Source organism: Accipiter gentilis, chromosome 9 (genome assembly GCF_929443795.1).
Source record: "Accipiter gentilis chromosome 9, bAccGen1.1, whole genome shotgun sequence".
NCBI lineage: Eukaryota > Metazoa > Chordata > Aves > Accipitriformes > Accipitridae > Astur > Astur gentilis.
The window spans coordinates 36,233,022-36,246,800 of NC_064888.1; the positions used below are offsets into that span (position 1 = coordinate 36,233,022).

The following is a 13,779-nucleotide window of genomic DNA, read 5'->3' on the forward strand; positions in this document are numbered from 1 at the left end:
CTATTGACAAACAGTAAAAAAAACATTTTACAAAAAACAAAGGCCTTGACTGTTGTGCTGCTCCATCCCCCCACACACCCTCAATGCTGCTCTTAGATCTAGCCTACGAGGGAAATTTTGCTCCAGTTCTAGCTAGCTATCAATACAAGCGCATCAGTGCAAACCCCAAATGTAGGACACAAAGCTGTAATTGGCATAGCTAGGAAGCTTGCTTCAGTCGGAGGCAGGGAATAACAAGTCAATTTCACAAGGTCTGGGAAACTTGTCAGGAGTCTTTTTAATAAGCAACAGTGAAAAGATAAATAATTTATGTCCTAGGTAACAAACAGTTTAAGTAAAAGAAATACTTCTTAAAAAACTTCTGGGTTTTGTATAATTTGGAAATTTGAACATATAATACAGCAGCAATAATTTGAGGAAAAATACATATATAAAATGTTTCACCTAAGTGAAAAAACCACCAGAACCAACCACCCCCCAGAAATTAAGATATCAATGAGAGACAAATTTCCCCAAGTTTAGGAATTATAATGTAGTTCAGTAATTAGATCAAGTCCAAGATTTTCTTAGCAAACATGCAAAAAACACCAAAAAAGATGTGAAACTACCACACTCGTTACTATACTTTTATTTTTAGGAAAAGCACCAGACAGTTGCATGCAGAGCCAAATCAACAAACTCAGAACATTCATCCTTCAGTGCTATTACTGTTTCAAATCATTAAATAAAAAATATTCCAAGTGCATTCAAGTACTTTACCACCCAATTTCAGTTACACCAATCTTTAGGTAAATCCCTGATTACATTTGTTCATTCATTATAAAAGAATGAGATACTGTGTTGAATTTAAAAAGAGACTACAATGGAATGTGAATTGGCAGTGGAGCAAATCAATTACGTACCTATCTCACTGTCTTCATAGGCAAGAAGGGCTGAGGGAAACTGGGATTTATGTCATCAAATACAGACATCTAAAGTGTTACTTAGTAAAGAAATTAATGACACCAGTGTGTACCAGGCTCAAAGCAAAGGCTTATTTGTTAGTGCTGTGAGCTTTCAGCTGGGAGTTCTCAAAATGTTGATTCCAGATAACTTGCAATCCTAGAATGACTGAATCCCAAATCTAATCCATACTCACGGGAGCCTAGGATAAGGGGTTTTTTTGCAGCAGCAGTAAACACAAACTCCGGTTGCAGCGGTTCCAAACTTCGCTATGTAACACTGAAACAAAAACCAGGAGGTAAGCCCTCCTTTGAAAAGCTTTTCATCCAAATGAGAGCACCAATCTCAACCCACAAACTTCTGACTTTGGCTATCGTTACCAAGTCTTGGTACGAAATGACATGCTGCACTGCCTCTGCTTTTCAGTCTTTGGGCTAGCTGTCCACTGAGGAATCTGAAACAGAAATGTTATGCTTGTGCTTTTAATTTCCTCACAAAGGTGTGTGTGCAGACAGCAGTAAGGAGACCTACAAGATCTTGGTTTAAGTAGATATTAAAAATATTTTTAAAGCAATGTGTCTAAACACCGATTTTTTTAATAATTAATAATACCCCTCCATACTAAAGCTGATGCGTGTGTAATCACCTTCATAGGGTCTAACCCAAATGTGTCCAATTCAAGAGGGATGCAAGGGGCTTCTGGCAAGCTTTAGAACGGACCTTTAACAAGGCAGCTTCTCAATAAAAGAACAATTTTAAAAGCCTTTTCAAATACAGTTTTAAAGTAAAGGTAACTGACTCTTATCTAAGAAAATAATAACCATACCTGCAAAATTAAAATCGGAAAGGGATTCTGAGTGATACATAGTTATTTAATACTTTAATGCATATAACAAAACTGCATACAAAAGACCATTTCAATCTATATTATTGAAAACTGTTTGGAGTACAGACCGTAGCCCCTAGTAACACACCTAAGCAATTTACATGTCCAGATAATGACTCCCAAAAGTTACAGCCTTTCAGAATAACAATTAACAGTTAGAACTGTCTGTTTCTTTTATTTTCTCAACATTAGTTTCTTTATGTGGCAGCTTCCTTTTTTCTTCTTTCATTTTATTCTGATTCAGCGTGTTTTCAGACATCTGATCCCCACTGGTGGAAACAGGATCTAAAACTACAACGGATTCTGTCTCTTTTTCACTGCTAGAAGCTTTTCTTGTCAATTCTGTATGACTCGTTGATCTAAAGGAAAAAGAATAAAGTATATGAATACAGATAACAGTTCACATATTTAGGAGAAAGAATATAAATATACAGAAATGCATTTCTATTATTAGTAGCGCGTATGACCAGGACAGGTCTACTACACTAGTAAATAGATTCATATGTTTAACAGCAGTTACACACAGGCAGTAGCACACAAAGTGCAACAGTCACATTACTCCTCCTGAATCATTTGTTAAGCTAGCCATGGAACATACTTAACAGGAAAAATGAACTCACAAAGCACTGAAAAAATCCTTAGACTATGAAAGAATCAGTTTAAAGCTAGTCTCAGGAATTTATTTTCTCTCTGCTCATCTCAGAGCTGGATTTAGGTTCCCCATGTCCAACAGAGCAGCTGCACTCAGAGAAAATGCTACCAGTTCCTGTAATCTGTAGGCTAACAGTCCTGCAGCCTGAAAGGTGAACGTGGCTTCTTCTCCACACCTCCGTCCCAGAGCAGCTTGCGTGGGGCTTTCCCCGTACTACACTCTACACTATGGCAGGGAGGTAGAGGCAGCGTAACCAGATTTTCTGCTGTGGCTCGGCACCAACGGGCTGCTCGTGGTCTCACTGGGAGCAAGTGCAAATGATTTCTGAAAATTCACCGACTGGATTTTCTGAAATACAGAGGGCGTTAGACCTACATTCTGTACTGCAGAAATGGGGTTACGTCTTGATTGCTTGCAGTGCAGGGATTCTTGCAGATAAAAAGCCCTCCGAGTGGGGCGAGAGGAAGGAAAGGTCAGAGACACCAGGGTTATTTGTAGAGGCTGGCATCGTGCTATAAACAGTAAAAGCACTCGTCTATATTCAAAAGCTTTGTACTACTGTTGAAAACATGCAGGCAAATCCTTAGATTAGCTAGAATGCACCAGCAGAGAACAAGGCAAACACCGGGAAAGCACGACCTGAACAAGTTGCAGATCGGGGTACTTCATCTGCCGTCGTAACGCTGCTGTACGGGCAGGCAGGCAGGCGGAAGCACGGGCTCACACCTCCTCCACCGCGCTCCCCAGACCCCGCCGGCCCCGTGCGCCCGAGGGCACGTCACCAGGCATGCTTCAGGAGGGCAGTCACACGTGGGCGCTGGGCCCATCCTTAGACAGGGCCTTACACAACAGCATGACACCGTATACATGTCCACGCCAACACAGCTACGACCACCAAACTGGGCAAGCGCAAAAACCCCTAGTGCAGCGAGGTCCCACACGCACCCGTGGGTGTGTGGCTCCGCTCTCCTGGGAAGGCTGAATGTAGAGCTGCTGAAGGCAACTGCATTTGCTAGTCCAGAGCCTTTTATTATTATTTTTTTTTTTTTTTTTTTTTTTTTTAAATTTTTCATGCTTACTCCTAAGGAACAGCCTTCCATACTGCTAAGATAACACCCTTGAAAGGAAAAAGTAGAATCAACTGGAGGCCAGCGAAAGAAATTCAGCTACTGGATCCATCTGCTATGAACTGCCCTTTATTGTGACAGTCTTTGTCCTGGAGAAAATGACAAAGAAAAAAGAGGTCACCCCACTCAACAATTAGAGCACAGGGCGGAGAATGTACTGGCTCCCACCTGACGGGGAGAGAGTAAATGTACAGGTTAAAACCAAATAAATAATCACAGAAACAACAATTGTTGCACTTTCCATTTCAGGAAGAATTTACTCAGCTTGCTACTGAAGCACTGGATATAGCAAATGAAATTCCATGTTCAAGCTTTAATTACAGGAATTGTCTCTAACATTACAACTTTGGTGTAAGTTAATTAATGCAGAAATTGGTGCTAATAGATACAGTTTCAGACTCATTTGATTATCATCAGAAGCCAGTGATTTCATAAGGAAAATAATGCTTATGTTATGCGAAAGTTGCCAATCATTCCAGAAAATACAAGGTGGGGTATTTTGAATGTTACAGCAAATTAAACTTCTTAAAGCAGTGTAACCAGAAGAGGGTTATTTTAAAAAGTGCTACCTCTGAAAAGCTGATTGCCCAACACTATAAAAATGGTCACAGCCATAAATGCCAAGTTCATTTTTATTTCACTTTGGAGGTAACTATCTTTCAAATCCCAACAGCTGGACTATTTAATACAATCTGGTGAATCAAAGTATAATTCTTCACTGGGCTCACAGTGGGGAGTCTGCATTAGTGTATGGCAGCATTCCAACAACTGATGCACAGCCAAACGCTCTGAAGTCTGTTTCATTTATAACAAAAATGGATAAAATGGCAATCATATTTACCACCTTCAAAGGACAGAAAAATGAAAGATGTCGATATAAAGTAGTTTAATGGAGAAAACCAGTGATTAAATCAACGTTTCAAGCATAAAAATAAGAATTACTATTCAGACTTCGTTGTACTAGCATTCCCTTCTTTAAATCCTTTACACTGTTGCAGCACCAGCCTGACAGTGCTGCTGTTACAGCTGAGGCATTGTTAAAAATTATTAACCCTGTTTATCAGGTATTCATGGCTCATTTTCAATAGTTTGTCAAGAGCAGAATGCAGACATAATAAAGTTTCAGTGGAAGAATGAACATAATTTTGGTGCTCCCTTTCAAAAACCAGGTTTTACTGCTACAAATAAAGCTGGGAAAAGCAATTAGTACAGATACAGTTAGCCACAGTTTTGAACAATTACAAATTTGTCCAGCCAAAGTATTTGCATTTAGTTCTATGCAAAGCTCTTCCCTCATTAGGATTGTTAATGTTGTTATCAGTATTCTTGTTATTTGTCCAACTATATATTTAAGCCAGAAATTGAAAACCTAGTTCTGTTGTACTCATTCATACGAAATTGTTCATAAGTCTGCGTGTATTTTTATGACTAACCACATAAAATTGGTACTGTGAAATCCAGATTTAGATGATAAATGCATTTTAGATTAATTGTATGGGATGTGCAAAGTCCCACGCAGTACTGAGGGCTGCTTGTGATATAAGAGTATCAAAAGCGATATATTCTATTTATATAGTTACAGAAGCTACAGAAGGTGTAAAAATAAAGGGTTACGCCTGACGGGCCATCTGTGAACTAGTACTGCCATGCCCTTTGTAAATAATTTACAGTAGGAGTACAAAAGGACAAACTAAGGATCAGATTGTCCCCCGAGACTTGGATTTTCTTTGTTTCCTCTGGTTAATATTATAATCTTGGTATTATTTAACCTTGCTTGGTGCTCTATTTGTGAAATCATTGTAATAAGTTTCCATTAGAAACCAGAATTTCATGTAAATATCATGGAAAATTTTATTGGATGAAGTCCCATCCAATTTTCTAACTATATGTAAAAGCAGAAGGCTAAAGGAAACCATTCAAAGAAAACACTGTAGGAAAATCTGCGGGGTTTGCAGCATATTTAGAAAATACTGTCAAAAATCCGTTCCAACAAAGACTGGTTTTGCAAGTACATAGCATAAGCATGGGAGACTCCATGTAGATACTCTGCCTGGAATCTGAGATGGTACGAATGAATTCATTTCTGCTACAAAAGCCAACACTAACATGGCATCAAATCAGTAGACTTTGTCTTTCAGTGAGCTCCCTAATCTAGTGCCATCATCCATCTTCAAAGTCAAATTGCTTTCAAAACCAAAATAAAACTCAACCAGTGCTATTCCTTACTCGCCAAAAGATGAGATCTGAAGCATTAAGCTAATTTGACAGTTGCTCACCCCGAGCTGCTTCTTCATATCATTTAAAAACCATGCCTCCATCTCAATTATAGCTCCCTCTTTGCCTAACTACCTCCCACCCTGACCCCAGCATTCCCATTTTCCTACAAGATCCCCATAACTGAGGACAAGCATCCCTTGTGCAATAAAGCTCACGCTCCAATCTGCACGTCCTTTCCAAACTACCACGCTAGGAGGGTTTGCCAAGTAACAACAGCTCGGCTGTCCTGGGTCAGACCCGGACCAACCAGCCCACGGCGTCAGGCTGTACAGGGGAGTGGGTCTCAGCGCAGCAGAGTGCCGTCGTGGTCTGTCCGGGGCATGCCAGACCACAAGAGGCGAGTCAATTTTATCCTCGGTCAAAAACCTTTATTGAGAATAAAAGCTAAACTGCAGATGTGTTTATTAAGTATTTCAGAATTCTTAACAAGGCAGGGGAATACAACTGACAGGACCAAAGGCTAATACTGAACAACAGTAAAAAATAACACCAATTCCAAGTCTTGAAAGTCTTCAGTTAATAGAAAGTTCCATCACACTACAGTATCTGTCAAAAAGAAATTACAGGGAATACAAACAGTGACACTAGTGAATTAGTCTGTTGGTCCCCCTGCTCTGATAGCACCAGTACTATCTATAACACCAGGCATCTGTGAAGAAAGTGCAAGAAACCACCTCCGTTTCAGGAATACCCTGCTAAATCTAGCCGAGTAGAAAGGTGGTCAACATCGCAGCGAGTAGAACAGAACTGCAATCTTTAGTATGGAAATTGTTCCCATTTTTAGGTGCTTTTTTGAAAGTGCTCAAAAAGATTGGCAAATTCATTTAAATGAAGGATCTTGGAGAGCTTCTACCTGCACTGAGAGAGCACACAAAAGTACACTCTAAGAAAAATGCGTGACAGTAGCTTTTAAAACAGTTAAAACTGAGGAGACCTCAAACTTCCAGAACATCCCATTGTTTTCTTCATTTGTTGTTCAAACTAAATTGCCCATGTTCAAGCTGCACTGGAAAACCTTTGCAGTTCTGTCTAGCTGAGGCTGAGCTGCTTCCCGCAGAGCTGGTAGATGATTCAAAGGTACTAAGATTACAGCCAGGAGAAGGAGGACAAATCCTTTAATTGTATAAAATCATCAGATTAAGACTAACCCTCTCTGTGGTTCACTGTGTTAGCGGAGAACTCTGCTGCCCAGAAACAAAATGTTTACAAAGTGCTGGAAAAAAAAAACCCAAACCCAAAACCCAGGGGCAGAGCCAGACACACCTTTCCCTTCTGTGTCTACACACCGCAGGGAGTCAGGGGAACTCTCTTTGCTCCCAAGGGAACTAAATTGTCACCTATTCTCTTCTAAGCAATTGTCACAGAATTACACTCATGCTGGGTTAAACATTTGGGAAGAGATTTGCAGAGGAAGTTACCTGAATACTGAGGTAAGGCCTCAATTTCCCTATAGGGGATGTCTTCCCCCTCAGCGCCACCTCAGCAAAACCACACATTCCAAATCACCTGCTTAACGGCTTCAAAGCCTTCTTCTAACAATCTCCTGCGCTGAAATAACACCTCACCTAGTGGTTTGAAACGCAAATTTTTCCTCTGAATTAAGTTCTCCGAGCTATCAGCACTTAGTGTGGTTACAGGAAAGTTTCAGAATCGACCGGTATTTGTCGACGTAACAACCCTTTTCCACAACCCCTCCTTTGGCTACTGACACGAGTGGCCCAGCTGATTCAGCTGGAGTCCAGTGCTTTGGTAATGCTTAACCACAGGAGTAACCACGTTAGGTGCGGAGGCCTGCCTCAGCCAAAGACTGAAATCCCTTACCCTGTGTGTATTTAGGTTGGATTGTCACTGACTGGGGGGTGGGGAGGATCCAGGAGTTTACTCAAGGAGCTGACTTCTGTCTACATGTTTTTCACAGGTATATTTTCAAGACTGCGTCTTTTTCAAAGGCGTCACCTTCTTTCTCCACGAGAACGGGTGTGCTGAACTGTTACTCAATGTGAATAAAGAATGATGAATAGGGCTGTTCGCATTTAAATGTCTGTATTACCTCCTCCTTCAGATTACAAGACTTAATAAATGGATGTTGCAGCAAAGAGAAATATCTCGTGCACAACTATTCCTAAGGTTTTCTATAGGAAGCTGTACATTAAAATCTAGGTGAAGAAAAAAGAATAAACACTGCACTGCAAGAGACATCTGGTAATTATTAGACATTAATCCTCTACTGTGCTATAAAAGGTTTGCTTAGCTGCTGCAAATAGTTGAAGCAGGTCACACCTTTGTCAGTTCTCAAGGAATTGCAAATGATGAGACAGCTGCATCCTTTTACCTCAGGTGTGAATAGGGAGAAGAAGAGCCACAATAAATCTTTTGTATGCCTTTGTCATTTAGGGTATCTGGTCAAAGCAGCGTACTGTTTGTTTAGTTAACACAGCCTACTTTAGGAAATAGCGTGGTGCAACAGGAGCAGATGCGTAGAGGGAAACAGCCTGTGTTTCAGACCCATGTCCTCGTAACACACGTTTCAGGGGGGTTATTCACTGAGCGAGCTCTCTTGTGGCCCCTGGGCCAGTCATTAAAGGCTGGATCACGTCTTCTGGTTTAGTTTCACTCACCTAATGAATCCAGGGATCCAGTTTATGCACTAAGACCACTCCAGGATACAAATCAAAGCATAGCAAATGGGGACAATAGGGAGATTTGCTTCAGAAGTGCTCTGCTGATCCAAACTAAACTGCTAGTATAGCTGTACCCAGGGAAGCCCAGAAAACTGCCTAATTACAGAGCCAAGTTGTCAGACATGTTAAGACAAATGAACTTCCTTCTGATATCTGCTTCAAATGAGCCCTGTTTCAAAACAGCGCTTGCACACCTTGGAGTCTGGAGGCTGCTTCTACTAACCTTTGCTGCAAACAGTACCCAGGAGAAAAAAGAAAAGTAATTGCACTTCAACATGGTATGAAGCATCTAGGTTTTTTCTGCTCCTCCCTGCCAGCCCAGCAGCAGAAGAGTATGAGAGCCCCAGCACCTTCTCTCTCCCTGGAAAGCCATCCTCAACAATCAGCCTTTCCCATTAAGCAGGTTTACACCAGTGACTCATGCAAAGAAGCCCCGCAGCACTAAGGAATCTGGCCCAGCACATTTGTTTTAAGGCTTTAAACAGATAAATTAAAGTGAAATGTGTCTTTTAGGATGTCACTGTATAGGCAAGCTGAGAAATAAATTGAGCCTCACATATGCTTTTATAACACATAACAACTGTGACTGTCAACACAAGATCCTTTTCACTGTCAATTCACCATGCATTCTGTGAGACCTTGGGGCCTGCAATTATTTCATTTCCTTTCTTGTAAATGCAATTTCCACTTAGTTTGGTGGAATAAAGGTAGGCAAAAGGTGGTAGGAGTTGCTGTATTTTCTGATTAAGGTTATCTGTTCAACGTTGTAGAAATCCACAAACTACTAACACAGTATTTTTCAAGAAGAACCTCACCTTTCTGTCAGGGTAGCAGTTCAAGAAAATGCAATGGCATTATTCATGTCAAATTAACTGTTTAAAAAATCTTCATCTTTCTGATTAAATTAAAATGAAGATCATCTTTCTTCTAAGGATACTTAAATGAAATAAAAGGGGAAAATACATACGATTGGAAAAGGCATTCTGCTTTTAAAACTTGGTGCAAATTAAAGAAAATTGTAGAGCCTAACAGGAAATTGGGCTCTTTATCCATTCAAAAATAAATGATAAAAGTACCTGCGGAGAGTGAAGTAAATATCAGTTCATAAGAATAGATGTGAACTTAATTTCCAGTTCATTTGTTGTGACTTACTCTTTTGAACCAAGCAATGGACACTTGCTAGAATTGGTACCGGTGTTATGTTTTAACTGATAGAGCAGGAAATCAGCGGTTTAATTAGCCATGATTACGATATTCTGCTGATCTGATTTGTCTCATCTATTTCCTTTTCTTGAAGTGACAAACCAACAAACAACCTGGCAAGGCAACTGAAGCAAGTGCACAGCCCAAGTTCAAAAGGAGATTGGGTATTGTAAAACAAACCAATCCTCAGTGGATCTGTCAGAAATAAATATTTCTGAAGTAGGTTTAACTCTTTGATGCTTAACCGGCACCTTGGGTCTTCAATCTGTTGTGACAAAAGATTATTCTGCCACCTGTGCAAATGCAGCACTAACTGTATTTTTTGTTTTTGAAGAATCTTAATCTTGAGATTTCAAGGTAATTCAGAATTTTTATCAACAAACATTTAAAAGTAATAGTCAGGACTTGTTTTGGTCCAACAGAAACTGCCCCACACACCTGCATATAGACCAATATGACTTACATGATTCTATTTTTCACCATATTGTCCTAGAACGACCTTTTTTTTAAATCAAGACTTAACTGTATAATTATCATCCCTCTTCTCTTCAGGATATGGAAAAAACCCTCAACCTTGCTATTCCTTAAAAACTCTTTGAGATCTTTTTTTTGGCAGAGAAGATGAACTTTTTTTTTGAAGAATGTTCACAGATTTTATAGGAAAAGGACTTTATTACAGAGTTTGATATCTACCTCCACATGAGACTGCAAATTATTTAAGGAATCAGTGGTAAACAGCTGCAGACTGTACATTTATCCTGTTAACCAAATTTGCTATTAAATCACTTTCAAAATGCACCAGCTAAACAGATCTGGTCCTAAAATATATCTAGAAATCCATATTCTACTTACTGTAATGTAGGCTTGAAGCCCGTGACACCCTTAAGCTGGCTAGAGACAGGACCTGAGTCAGGTACTTTGGAACTGAATTCCGTCTCCAGGTCTTTCTTGTTCAACGCTGTTTGTGCGGCACTGGATCCCAAACCTAGCACAGGCAGAGATTTTGATTCTGATGTGGCCAAGGTTCCAGTGGGACCTAAAACCCAAAGAAAGTTTAATGCTTCTGTTATCCGGATTGACTGGTCTAGAAACAACAAATAAGCACAGCAGAATTCAAGCTAACCGCTTGGAATTTTAACGAACCAGCATCCAGTGCATGCAGAGTATCAAAATACCATATTTGCAGCTTCTGCTCTCCCCACCAGGATTAACCCTTTCTTGTACCACAAGCAGGGCTTGCTATATTGACACAGTCATGCACTCAGTTCCCTTGCCTTCTGGGATGGTAAGTCCTGCTGCCCACACAGCGCTACCAAGTCACAACTTGCCAGTGCGCTCTCAGCCTGAAGTGCAACTGGAGCAAGAGCCAGCCCAATGACAAAAAAGCCTGTTCTCATACTAATGAGAAGTCAGTAAACTGTCTGTCTACAAAGTCCAAGCTAAAACCATACGGTGACATTAAAACCAGCCACATCTGCATCGACTATGGCATGCACTTACACTTGCACAGACTGTGTTTCTAGCCAGGCAGAATATTAACGGGTTCTTACCGATGATGATAGTAAAGCATAGCTTAAAAACTGCAGGCCCTTGCTCTGCAGAAGAGGTTAATTCAAAACATTAGTCCTAAATCCTCATTTCTCTGGTTACCATTACTTTCAAGAGTATTTTCACAGTAGGCTCACACTATTAGCTCCAGCAACAATGTCTGAGCTCCAGGCAGGACAGAGGAACCTGTGTATATACGGCTGTGTGCGCAGAAAATCCTGACAGAGGCATCTCTTGGAGAAAATGGGGATGAAAAGCGACAGGTGTGATGGGGAAGTGAGTCACTGTAGAAGTAAGCAGGGTTCTCCGTAATGGCTGAAATGGCAATGGTCTGGAAAAGAAAGTAAAGCTTCAAGAGTCACTTAATGCAGGGAGAAGAAGAGGACTACAAAGGAGTCCAGCCACTTACTGCCACTGTCCTGGTCAGTGGTTACTTTCCGGCGTCGCAGAACTCGTTCCAGCTCTGTTTCACTGCTGTCTGTTTCAAGGGACTTCAAGCTTCGGGAACTAGTGGATTTATTCAATGTTTCCTAAAGCAAGAAATAGGCATGAAAAGCTCTCTGAGGACCTATTATGCCTTGCCAAACATCTCACGTGCACAACACAAGAACCTTTTAAACTGCAGAAAAGCAACTGCAGTTCTAGACTGGTGTGCAAAGCTCTTCCATTAGTACAACAGCGAGCATCTGGGGATTGGCTCACCACTCTTCCCTCTCCTTACTTGGATTTCCCACTTTAGAGATTAACCATACTTACCTACACACTAGAGGGTTGATATCAGGCTTGAGAAAGATGCTCTGGATCACTACTGAACAAATTCTGATGTTTGCAGGGAACTGCCAACTTCCTCCGTCTTAACATTTAAAGGATCTTAAAAAACTGCTACAGCATTATCATGCCCATAATTAACCTCTATTAACAAAAAGCCAAAGATCCATATTTTACTGTTCCAGCATGTTTTATATTTTAGCGTGGTCCTGTGTTGCTGCATCCTGGTGCGCACACGTATCTGTAGAAGTCAGTATGTACTAGCTGCAACTGCAGCATGTCATTATATCCTATACTCCAGCTGATTTGTCATAAACCTGACCCTATGTCCACATACTTCATGGTTTCTCTTACGCAGAGAGTTAGATCTCAAGTTGAAACAGATTTTTTATACATACAAAATAGAAACGCATGCTACTGCTGCCTTATGCCAAGGTTAGTATTTTGTATCAGTGAAGCTGCAAGCCCAGCAGCACTTTTCTTAAAGGGGGGGAGGGGGCAAAGGCTTTAATCAAAGCCTGAAACCTCCCAAACTTGCCCACAGGAATTTTAACATGCACATAGTGCATACTGCATGCATTTCCCAATTGACAAGTCAGTTACTGGATCAGCACCCACTTGACTGTAAAATTTCCCCAAAATGTTTACAAGGCAACTGAAAATTTGGGACCCATATGCTATTTCATTTTCCCTCTGAGTCTTGCCATCTTTAGCAATGCCCAGGAATCCTGTTTATTCAGCCTCCCAAAACGTGTCAGACTTGTATGGCATTTTTCCAGAGCTTAAATAACATATTCTTAACATCTTTTGTTGACAAGCACGTAACTTCTGAGCAGAAACAGCAAATGACAAAAGGAAATGGCATCACAAGTTGCAAAAGCTGTGCTACTTTCAGGATCCCAGCAAAGTAACTCTAATTCTAATTCTTCACCCCTTCCCCCAAATTAAAATATTTTCTTTACCAACTATTTGAAATTTAACTGAGAAGGTACATCATTGATTAGTAGTATGCTCCGGATCTGTACAAATGTACATGTACGAAAGCAACTTGAGCAACGAGTCACTCAAACTCTGCAATCTGCAGAACATAAATGTGTTTTGTTTGTAACAACTATATGGAGGTCTACATGAAATGCATAATTAGCATAGTAACAACAAACGTTTACTCCATCACATCCCACCCCCATGTTTGTTGTCTGACTGTGCATAATGATTGGTCTCAAGAATAGACTGGAATTGGATTTTACACAGTTTGTCTTATACTGCAAATATCCTGAAGGGCTCAAAAGCAACAAGCTAGATACAGAAGTACAGTGACTGCAGGTTTCTCTCTGCTTCCCCTGAGTACATAATCAAGTCTCCCCTAATGGCAGTGATACAGTGTCAAAGAAATAAAACAGCTATTAGAAAACGAAAGGACCTTCGGCAGGATCATTCAGCCCAACCCTCACTGTTTCAAACAGCACTCCATATCAAACTATTCCTATAATTAGAGTTCAATTTAAAACATAATCTCCGTGTTGCATTTTCTATTTATCTCCACATTTAATTATGTGTCCCTCTAATTAGAGCTCGGCATTAAGGTCTGGTGGCTCTCTAGATCATTTCCTCCCTTCTTCCCCTGCTTTCATGTGACTGGAGAACAGTAAGTTTAACACGTCATTGGTGCCACACTCGTGATTTTTAAATCACAGC

General features: G+C 40.5%; 1 protein-coding gene across 4 annotated transcripts in view; it reads right to left on the reverse strand.

Annotated features, from left to right (window-relative positions):
- Positions 1 to 270: 270 nt before the first annotated feature.
- Positions 271 to 13,779, reverse strand: part of SHTN1 (shootin 1) — a 67,173-nt gene continuing 53,664 nt past the window's right edge. For 2 of the 4 annotated variants that reach the window (XM_049810932.1, XM_049810935.1), the window contains 3 exons: positions 11,726 to 11,846; positions 10,621 to 10,804; positions 271 to 2,187 (listed from right to left, as the gene is read on the reverse strand). In XM_049810932.1, the coding sequence (XP_049666889.1) occupies positions 1,977 to 2,187; positions 10,621 to 10,804; positions 11,726 to 11,846 (516 nt within the window). In that variant the 3' untranslated portion in view covers positions 271 to 1,976. Of the gene's footprint in view, positions 2,188 to 10,620; positions 10,805 to 10,844; positions 11,648 to 11,725; positions 11,847 to 13,779 lie in introns of those variants that run through there. The other 2 variants (XM_049810933.1, XM_049810934.1) reach the window with 2 other exon arrangements.